This window comes from Cibotium barometz, chromosome 14 (assembly GCF_041138505.1).
Source record: "Cibotium barometz isolate CiBa-2024 chromosome 14, ASM4113850v1, whole genome shotgun sequence".
In the NCBI taxonomy this organism is placed as follows: Eukaryota; Viridiplantae; Streptophyta; class Polypodiopsida; order Cyatheales; family Cibotiaceae; genus Cibotium; species Cibotium barometz.
The window spans coordinates 36673071-36684279 of NC_141059.1; the positions used below are offsets into that span (position 1 = coordinate 36673071).

An 11209-nucleotide genomic window follows, 5' to 3' on the forward strand; every position below is an offset into this window, starting at 1 on the left:
AAAGTATTTCTTTGGATGACCTGCTGAGGTAGATGCTGTCTCAGCCGTGCGGCGGGCCTTCGCAAGCGGCTTGGATGGAGAGTAGTCCCCATCCGAGCGGCTGCGAATCTGCCCACCCGGTGTACTGCAAGAATCCCGGATCAGGCGCCAGTGGCTGTGGCCCATGGCGACTGCCTCCCGCTCTGACAGAGCAACCTCGTGTATACATACATATCCAGGGTCGCGTGCTAAGTCTGCCACTATATACGCACGACCAAGTGACGAATCCCTGAGGCATCCACACTCCCGGGATCCAAGAAAAAATGAGCCAACTCCCAGAGCCGGCCTATCACATCTGTCACCTCCAGGTCGCTCACATGATGTGAAAACTCAACTGTCTGAGTCTTCAAAGTGCTAATAGCAAGCTCTAGAGTCCACTCCCGGTCGCAAGGGCCACAGAGAGGGAACGAGAAGGCCACTGCTGAATCAAGTGCCTCCTCCCCGCGGGCCGGAGGTATCACTACATGAACGCGGATGGGTGCTGGCTCATGGGGGCCCTCTGCTCCAAAAAGCCGAGTGAAAGCGTAACCGAAAGCCTCCGATCGCTGTCTAACACCGAGGCGACTCAGCCGACTGCGGATAGATGATATCCGTGAAGCTCGGATCGGCATGGCAGGTCTCCTCTGTGGTGCTCGAGCGAGATCGGTGCTCAGCGCCCTCCGGACTGCGGGCGAACGCCAGGGGACTGCCAGGGTCTCCCGAGAAGGCGAGGCGGGTGGGGGGGGAGGAGGGGGGGCGAGGGGGGCGGAGAGGGAGCCGCTGCCGAGACCGGAGCGGGGGCGGGCGGAGGCGAAGGTGGAAGCGAGGCAATGGGAGGGGATGAGGGTGGGGGTGGGGGGGGTGAAGGAGGGGGTGCTGGCATCTCCTGGTCCTCAGTCACTGCAGGGGGCTCCTCCTGGAGAGGAGCAAAGCTGTTCCTCACGGGAACCCAGTGAGGCTGAGCCTGTGGCTGCTGCTGCAGCGGTCTCTGTGCGTGCTGCTGTGACTGTCTCCCTCGGTGGCGCCCCTGTCCAGGCTGCCACTCCGAGGTCTCTGTGGCCTGAGCAGGTGTCCCGGAGGCAGCCTGCCGTGCCGCATCTGTGGGCGGCCATCAGGGGCCTGCTGCTGTGGTGAGGGTCGAGGTCTCCTGCGAGGGCAGGCCTTGGCCAGATGGCCGACCTGCCTGCATATGAAGCACTGGTTCGGGAGCCCCGAGAACAACACTCTCTGATCAATCCATCCCCCCCCTATCCTAGGTAGCTGAATGACCTTAGGAAGGGAGGAGATGTCAGACACCAAAACTCTGACGGAGGGTAGCCCAGCTGCTCTGGCCACCACTGAAGCTACTGTGGGGCCAGTCTCGAGTACCGAGCCCACCAATGCTCCTAGCCGAGAGAGAAGCGGAAGATACTCCCGGCGGAGTCCAGGGAAGCAAACTGTAACATGAAAAAGGCGCTCTCCCTGCTCAGCAGCTACTGGATCAAAGCCATGCTGCCAAGGTCTGAAGAAAGCCCGAGGACCTTGGCCACACTCTGGGCGGTCTCAAACTCGATCTGATAATGTCCCCGGCCCAGAAGCTGTAAGTCCAGGATCTTGCCCACATCTGCAAGCAGGCGGGCCTGGAGAAGATCCCGGATCTCCCCTCTGCTGGGGCGAGTGCCGACTATACGGCAGATGGTGGAATGGGCCTGAAGGCGTTCCACCTCTACGGTGAGGCTCGCTTCCTCTTCCGGCGAAAGAGAAAGCCTGATGGGGGTGTCCTCGGGGGCGGGCGAGGGGCTGCTGATGAGTCCCTCTGAGGCAAGGCGGGAGGAGTCTCCATCAGAGTCTGAAGCTCAGGCGTAGGCGAGGCGAAAGCGGAAAACCTGCAAGAAAAGGGCTGCACACAGGAAGGTGGAAGACCGGAGGAAAAAAGAAACAAAACCCCCAGGGGAACGGAGGTCAGCACGAAAAGGAGAGGGGGGGGTAAAAACGGCGAAGGAAAAGCATGGGGGGGGGGGGGGGGGCCGGCAGCTGCACGACTGAGGGGCGGGGAGGAGAATGCTGGCGGAAGGGGGCGATGCTGAGGCGAAATGGGCGAAGAAGGGGATGAGGCGAGGAGGGAGGGGGCGAGGGGGCAAGCAGGGAGCACAGCAACGAGGGAGGGGGGGCGCAGCAGAAAGCAGGCGAAGGGTGGCGGGCAGAGCACCGAGGGAAGGTGGCGCAGGAACAAAAGCAGGCGGGGGGGGGGGGGGGGGGGGGGCAAGAGCACAATGGCGGGGGGGGGAGCTGGTGTGCAGGTCGCGCAGGCAGGAGGTGGGGCGCAGCTTCAGCGAGTAAAAAAAAGAGAAGAGTCAAACTATTTGGAGTTACTTGTGAGTGTGGCACCATATGAACTTTGAAGAGCTTAACAAACACCTTGACTTCAATGTTCAAAGAAACCTGGCTGCCATAGAATATTTTTTCATGCCCATGGGTGCTATACCTGCATGACACAAACATTGATATCAATAATATGGTTGAAAAGATGTCAGAAAGTTAACTTGCACTCCTTGCAACCTTTCTCCACACATGCACACTTGCATGACACAAACATGTGTGCTCATGCACATCTACTCCTACACATACATACATATATATGCCATGTAAGTGAGAATGAGCTGCATGTGCATGTGTTTACATGCATTTATGCTGCATGAGCACATGTTTCAAACTCATGGTTTTGAAGCTAACAAAAACCATGGTATTTGTTGATCTGCAAAACCAACAGACAAAATGCACTCTAAATCTTGCAAAACCAACAGACAAAATGCACTCTAAATCTTGCATTCTTTAAACCATGAGATTAAGAACTCGTGGTACCTACTGATCAGTGCACAAAATACACTCTACAGCTTGCATTCTTTAAACCATGAGATTAAGAACTCATGGTACCTACTGATCTGTAAAACCAGTACACAAAATACACCCTAGAGCTTGCATTCTTTAAACTATGAGATCAAGTACTTACACTGTCATTGTTACTCTCACCTCCATGGTGCGGGACAACTTGATTAAATATCTGCTGATCTGCAAAACCAGTACACAATATGCACTCTACAGCCTACATGCTTTAAACCATGAGATCAAGAACTTACTCTATTTAACCCGTTATTATTTGCAAATAAAGGTAATACCAACAAAAATTCTTCAATCATGAAATAATAAAAAATTTGCAAATCACACAGTCTTCTTGCTTTTACAAACTCCCAAATCTCATAGACTGCAGCCCAATCAATGCTACTGATGTCAGGACCTTGAAGGGAAATCCTCATCAAAGCTTCAAGAGTACTCACCTTCAAGCATTGGTGATGATCATTTTTAATGATATTTTGTTTGGAGAAGTCTCGTTCACATGAAACTGATGATGTAGGAAGAACCAAAATAAGTTGCCACAATTTCATAAGGTTTGCATATGTTGCATGCCAATCCAAAGTGGAGGAAAACACATGCCAAGCATCCTTCATAGTCATTCCTTCACATCCCCAATACAATGTGTCCACAAATGCAAGCAATTCATTTTTGCAACCTTGCACATCTATGAGTTGTCCACCAAACTTCTCCAATAGCCAAGTTAGAGCTTTTTTCTCCCTCTCCTTTGGATCATGCAGAATATGTTGTGGACTACACAGCATTAAAAAATACACATCTGGAAAACGTTCATTCACACAATCCACTACCTTTTCAACAAATTCTTTTGCAAGTTTCACACAACTATCCACATCACCTCCTCCACTATCCAAAGCAATGCCTACTTTATCCTTATCTTTGTAAATAAGAGCTCATGCGAATACTCCATTCCATTGTCATTCACATGCCACATCATGCCAATTGTTGTTTCAACCATAAATTTCTTCAAGAACAAAGTGCCTTTGCCAAACTCCTCTTCCAAAAACTTTCTTCGTAAAGATGCTAGTGTCATTTCAATAGAAGTACTTATAGAAGTGATATCTAGGACATCTTCTTGAAATTTCTTGCTCAAAATATTTAAATCATGCAAAACATCAGCAAGCATATGGATGCAAAATAAGACTTTATACACTTGTAGCTTCTCATGCCGTTGCGCTCTCTTTCCAAAAGCTTAGAATAGCAGGCATCAATTTAGTCAATCTTTCCATGACACTGCCTCTAGCCAGCCATTGAACCTGCAAATTCATCTCATGCAACAAATTTTGAAACGATGTATGACATATACTAAAGGCACCTATCCAAGAGTAGATCTTATTTGCAACTTTATCAATATATGAAAGACAAGTGAAACATTTCGATGCATCAACACCAGCAAGGGCTTCTCTGTGTGCAATATAATGCACACTAGTAAGGAGGGGCACTTCTCTTTTGAGTTAAGCAAATGGCATCCCAACACTGAACTATCACCATCAGTGGCTATTCCCACTAAGCGTTGCATGTCAAGGCCACTTGCATTCAACACTTCCATAATGGCATTGAATTTTGTTTGGGCAACACCATCGTTTACCAAAATTAACCTTGCAAATTCCTCTACCCTCTATAGATAAAAAAAGATGCATACTATTGACTCTGATCCTCATGTAAGGTTCACATTAGGGCATATTCATCCTGCCTATCAAGCCCAGCCTAGTATATCCACATGCATCTAATGGAGGGAGAAATACGAGGGACAAAGCTCTATCTGAACATATAAGCATGTGTAATACAAGTATTTCTCTGTGCCGAGGCCCGACACCAATACCTTCACCATGTCCCCTCCTGCAACTCCACCTCAGCGATGATAAAATGTCAATGTGGCCAGTTTCTGTCGATCTAGAAATGTAATGGCATCAATTCTTTCTGATAACTCGAAGATGAGCAGCACTGTAAGAAGCTCACAGAGATCAGTTTCGTGGATAATTACCTCCTTCAACAAATTACACTTCTCTGAAAATCTTCAGCACTTTCTGCACAATGAGGGCTACGTCAACAATACCGTCAACCCATCTGATGTACATTTTTTTGCATGCATATCATGAGCATATAAGCTGCATGACCACAGTTGAGTATTTTGTAAATCAATCTTCTTGCATGATGACTTGCTCCCACATAGACTTGCTGCTCGATTCCTGAGCTAATCTATCCGTAGATTGACTTTGTAATGCTGCCTCTGTATAAACAACACAAGACCAGAACCATTAAGAATCTTTCATTCCTGTGTGGTGCTGCAAGTGGGAATAGATTCAGCCTGAGATTCTCTTGGCTCTAAACCCACTTGTTGCATCTTGCATGAGAGTTTTGAAGCTTCCTCATGCTCGCTGCACTCCTCATATGCTGCAATCATGGACGTCCACACGGACACAGGTCGTACAAGCATTCGGTCAAACACGTTCCGTGCGTCAACTACACTTCCACATCTTATATACATACGGACAAGTTCACTGCCTACACGACTGCCCAACTCAATTTGACTTTCACAAATGCAAGCATGGACTAGCTTTCCTTGTTCGAGGTTTGCCAAATTACCGCATGCCTCGAGGACATGCACCCACGTCGCCTCACTCGGATCTATCCCATGCCTCCGACGCATGTGATGAAAAGCTTTCAAAGCCTCCTTGTCTTGTCGGTTACACACATAACCTGCAATCATGAGACTCCATAGAGTACCATCTTTTTTTGGGATTCCATAAAACACCTTTCGGGCACATTTGATGCTTCCACATTTGATGTACATGTGGACTAGGGCACCCCCCACATATATGTCCCGCTCAAGACACCTTTTGACAACATGCTCATGGATACGCTTGCCATCATCAAGGGCTTCGGGGCCATTACATGCTTTGAGCAAGCAAACATATGTAATCTTGTTTGGCCTAACATGTCTCTTAAGCATGGTGAAGAACAGTTTCATAGCTTCTTTGAAATGACCATGTTGGGCATGTGCATTGATCATCAGAGTCCATGACACAACATCGCGTGATGCACGCATAGCATCGAACATTACCCTAGCTTCATTAAGACACCCACATTTCACATACATGCTAAGAAGGTTGTTTCTAAGAGACACATCTATCTTAATCTCACTGCTAGCAAGAAGGGCATGGACCTTCTTGCCTTCATCAAGAGCTTTCATCTTGGCGCATTCTTGCAGCAGGAAGGCATAATTGTGGGGGACCAACTGCAAGCCTCCTTTGTGCATAAGTTCAAAATAGGCCACAGCGTCCCTCACGTGTCCGTCTTCACACATTTTTCTCAAATCAGCATCAACATTGTATGTGAACTTGCTCTCTGATGGTATTGGCTCCTTTTCAAAAGGAGTAGAAATGATCCTACATACCAACACAGTACCAAAATGTCCAAACAAACTATCAAGCAACAATTATTGAGGCTTTCAGATATTATATAAAATATTTTTTTTAAAAACTGCAAGGATAATTTTATTCGACATCCCAGAATTTTGCATGTACTTGGAAGAAAACTGTAAAATAAAGAACAACATTTTACGATAAATAGTTGCCGTTATTTTAGACTATTTATTTTTAAGATTTGGTTGAACTAAAACCCTAAATTGAAGAATATTTAGGAAATGAAAACCAGTTTTTTTCCCCAGATGGAATAAAAACAAGAGCTGGAACCCTTAACCCGTCTTACCTGTTGGCATGGTGAGCTGTGCTGCTTTTCTTCTTTGCTGAAGAAGCAATAATCGGCAGGCGTCTTCGGACGCTGGTTGAAAGGGAACCTTTTTCGAAGATGAGACTGTGCCAGTGGAATGAACGAGAAGTGCACGTTTCCTTGCAATCCATGGCATGCTATAATCTTCTGCAGAAAACCAACATGGCAGAGTGTCTCTTCCTCTCTCTCTCTACTGACGTTAATACCCCTCTCTCTCTCTCTCTCTCTCTCCACTTCGTAAAACTTTCTCCTCTAGTGAGCTCTAAACAAGGGATGACTTAGCTCATAACGATGTAAGTGTAATGTCAAATTCTCATGCATACTAATAGCCTAGGACACAGAGTCAAATAGTGGCCACTCGTGCCCAAGTGCCTGGCCACTTATACATTTTGTATCAAGGATAACTCAACCAATGAGAACATGATTTGAGAGCTCTTGTTTATAGACTCTTTTCTTTGAGTGAAAGAAGACTCCAGCATAGTGTAGCTACAAGAGTTGTGTGTCTTGAAGAGCATCAACAAACCACGGTGACAGCGGTGGGGGTTGACAAAGGCTAGTTGCAAAGTTGGAGGAGCTCAAAATGGAGCTTCATTCACGTTATACACAAAATCTAATAAAAGTAAGTCTTTCTCTCCATTTTCTCTTAGTTCGGACATATGGTGTGTGTGGGCACATCACTAATGTGTATCTCTTGAGAGGTGGGTTTGAGCTTAACATTGGTATTGCTACTAGTAAGCACGGTGACCTCCGTAGCTCTTAGAGAAACTCTTTTGCTTTTTAAGTCCTCTTTTCTACCATTTTCAAGGTTTCTATACATTCTCGTGTGGATAAGGTGTGAGGCAAGGTGTTTACGATCATGGATGTGCTTGGGTTTTAGTTGTTTAGTTTGATTTTGAGTTTGTGTGTTGTTTTTTGGTTATAGATATGTAGTTTGGCATAAGGTGAGAGGCAAGGTGTTTTCGATCAATCATGGATGTGGCTAGGATTTTGGTTGTTTTTTAGTTTGATTTTGAGTACATGTGTTGTCTTTTGGTTATAGATGGTTAGTTTGGCATATGATTAAACATTGGATAAGGATTAGGCTTTGTTTTAGGCCTCTTATAGCTCATTTTAGCTCTTTGTATAAAACCTACAAAAGAATCTCAATAGAAATTAATTAGGCTAACTAGTTAGTAATTACACTAATTGGTGTAGCATTACATTTAGATTGACAGTTAGCTTCATTTAGATGCATTAGTTGTTTGATTTGTTGCTTAAATTAATTTTCACTAACTCTATAAAGCTTGCATACATAACTGTTTATGTCTTACATGTAATCTCTTGTCCATCAAAGAAGAAAACATCCACCTAACTAAACCAAAATAGTGGCTAAGAATCATATACACTAAGCCATGCCAAATATGCTACAACTACAACCCAGCTCCAAAAGTAAATCAGGCAGCAAGAGTATCGGCTTTTCCTACTCCTCGTAGACCACTTGCTTTAATAGCACCCACCATGGATATGACTTCAAATATGGCTTTTCCTACGCCTCGTAGACCACTTGCTTTAATAGCACCCACCATGGATATGACTTCAAATATGGCTATGGCAAGAGGAAGAATGAGGCCAATTGAAATTCCTCCACCTGTATTTCCACCCCAACTCGCCCTTTCAAGAGTCACTCCGATCCATCAAGTAGGAGCAGAAGAGGGGGATACTTTATGTTGGCATATACTTATGAGTCACATTTCAAAAGTTATAACACTCCTGAGTATTTTGTCATGCCGCTTAGCTACACAATAGTTTACATCAAAGGAATACATTCTATTACATATTCGGGCGAGGGCCCAATTAATTAATTAGTGCCAATCACGTCAAGGTTTAAATTAATCAAAAGCTAAGGTTTATTTGATCATCGTCGTGTCTCTCTCTCATTGGACTCAAGGTTTAAATTAATCAAAAGCTAAGGTTTATTTGATCATCGTTCTGTCTCTCTCGTCGAACTCGCAAGCAAGAAAAAAATGTATTAAAAAATATATTTACATCTCGCATTCGTCTTCCTCTCTCTCTCGCTATGCGTCTCTATATATGGTGCGCTCTCTTTCTCTAGGGTGATCTGTCTCGTTGGGGCTTTGCCCCAACTTGAATACGAGACAACGATGGGCTTTTAAACCCTTGATCGAATACTCCAGAAAGTCGGCGCTCGAGAAGAATCAAGATACTTCAATTTTTATTAAAAATAATAATTTTTCTAAGGTCTAATCCTTCTCTTGTTCCATGTCTAAGGCTACCTCCCTTCTACCAACTAATTAATTAATAGCAAAGAAATATTTTGGTCCCATATTGGTTGTATCAGAGGAGTAATACACTTCTCTAATGAGTATTATAGCATCATCGCCCTGAGTTAAAGACATAAATTCGTTGACTAGGAGAGCTTCACTCTCTTGTTATCCATTGTATCCAAATGCAGGGCATATTGGGGATAAGCTTTGTATAGCCCTAGTGGTAGGTAGCTTGTCAAGGGTGGCATGAAAGGTGTAGGTGATATAGAAGTTCTTCATGTGAGGCCTTCTTCTAATGTTGTGGGCATGGCTTGGGCCCTTCAAATTCAAAGGTGGTTGGTAAAAACCGGCCTACACCCTTTGATTAGTGGAATGAGTACTAGGACTAGCATGATTTGCATAGGTAAATGGCAATTTGGATCTACTTGGCACGACATGATATTATGCCCCGATCTCACAGTGTGATGCTTAGAGATTGGGCTTCATTGTGGCATCTGACTGTGCGTGCTGTGAGATGCAAGGTGTGAAAATTTGGATACTCTTAGTGAAATATATAGGTTACATGCATGGGTAAAGCGCGTAAGTGTACTTCTCCAATCTTGAATTTTTCCCTAATTCACTGTTGTCTTTGGCTCTGTTTACTGCTTTTCTTGACATTTATTCAACATCCCTCTTTATGGAAGTCAAAATTGTTATATTGTTGACACATGGAAGCAAACTTTGCCCATAGCTGCTATAATAGAGCTAGGCAATCTCTCTTGCTCGAGGAATCGGGATTATCAAGAATTGGGGATATACGCTTTATAGATTAATAGTTGGTGTGGTCAAAAAAGAAGCCACATAAGGTTCCTGCAATGGGTCACACCATGGGCTAAGCTTGCGCCCGCCATGGTCCCCCATCTAGAAATGTACTTGGACAACTGTCAACAAATGAGGTTCCTTCTAATTTAAGGAGGATCTATGGGTCATACCATGGGCCATGCTTACACCGCCATGGTCCCCCCATCTAGAAATATACCTAGATATTTGTTGGCAATGAGACTTAATGAAGTTGCTTAAGATATTGATGCCTATTGATGTGTCCATAGATGCAGAGCCCATGTGTATATTGTAAGTTTCATCATGCATGTTTCATCATGCATGGGCTATGGGCTAAAGGTTTGCCCATGTAGAAGCTCCTTTTGGTGAAAACTCCAACACATCGCTTTCTTCGACACTTATTTATTTGTCTTTTCACATATGGTATAGGGTAGAAGATTGAGTGTTGATGTGTAATGAGCTACCTGCTGTGATAAGGCAGTTATGAGGTTGGGTTGTCTATGAGAACGGAAGAATTTAGGACGCCCAGTATGGTAGGTACACAAGCTATGGGGGGTTTGCTAGATCTTTTTTAATGGAAATAGGGTTAGTTAAGGCCACCTCACATGAAAAGCATGAAAGAAAGCAAACTTCAAATTGATCTACTTATCTTATAACATATGCCTTTAGACAATAGAAAGAAACAAGACTGCAATACTAGCATGCAGCCAATGTTTAAGTTAGTGTAGCGCATTACTTAAAGTGTAGCATAGCAATGTGTTATCACAACAACAAGGTGGTACAACAAAACAGAGGCTTTAGACCCTTGGTTGATACAAATGTAGTAATCTACAAGAGCAATTTAGTAGTAGTAGATTTACTTACCTTCATACGCAAACCCTAACCAAGTCTCATCATCATAAATCAGATCAATAAAGGGCATGCATACATGTTCAAGAACAACATATGCAGGTCAAATTTATAAAGGCTATAGCATTGTATCAGTAGAGATTCACTTGAATTAAGGATATTGAGTCATAATGCAACAATAGAGTAGATGGCAAGCTACCCACCCATATAGTAATACAATCATTCAGACAATAGAGTAGATGGCAAGCTACCCACCCATATAGTAATACAATCATTCAGACCTACAAAGGGTTGTGCAAAGTGATTATCCATCCTTGCTTGGTTCTCTTTAAGAAGTTTCATGTCACACTATGGAAAATGATGTATCTAAGAAGAATCTTATGACCTCCTACTATATTGAGAGAGTTTAATCAAATCCTAGTTTCTTTGTTCTTGATCCTTAGGGACAGTGAAGTTTTCATTTTTGATCTGGATTAATGCTTAAGCATTTTCGAGTTAAGAGGCATTAAGCATTTTCGAGTTAAGATGCATTTTCTTGCATTGAGCTTTGATGGTCACTTTGGAGGCAATCTAAAAACTATCATGGTGGCTTTGATCCAAAACTTCTCTAGCGCACTCTC

The 11209-nt window shown here is 44.3% G+C and overlaps 1 protein-coding gene across 2 annotated transcripts; it reads right to left on the reverse strand.

The window, feature by feature from the left end:
* Positions 1-2358: 2358 nt before the first annotated feature.
* Positions 2359-7083, reverse strand: LOC147631969 (pentatricopeptide repeat-containing protein At4g18520, chloroplastic-like). Of its 2 annotated transcripts, XM_086808511.1 has the most exons (3): positions 6637-7083; positions 6100-6314; positions 2359-2482 (listed from the first exon to the last, which is right to left on the reverse strand). In XM_086808511.1, exons 1-3 carry the CDS (start codon positions 6786-6788, stop codon positions 2430-2432), a joined length of 420 nt encoding a protein of 139 aa, XP_086664637.1. In that variant the 5' UTR covers positions 6789-7083; the 3' UTR covers positions 2359-2429. The 2 variants fall into 2 exon arrangements, with proteins under 2 accessions (XP_086664637.1, XP_086664636.1); XM_086808510.1 differs by lacking the exon at positions 2359-2482 and having other exon boundaries at positions 4258-6314.
* Positions 7084-11209: the final 4126 nt, after the last annotated feature.

Bases quoted from the DNA above. Each gene is read 5' to 3' on its own strand.
- LOC147631969 (XM_086808510.1), bottom strand. From the start codon at position 6,788: ATGGATTGCAAGGAAACGTGCACTTCTCGTTCATTCCACTGGCACAGT. The intron at 6,315-6,636 runs GTAAGACGGGTT...GTTGGTATGTAG, and splicing joins ACAGCTCACCATGCCAACAG to GATCATTTCTACTCCTTTTG.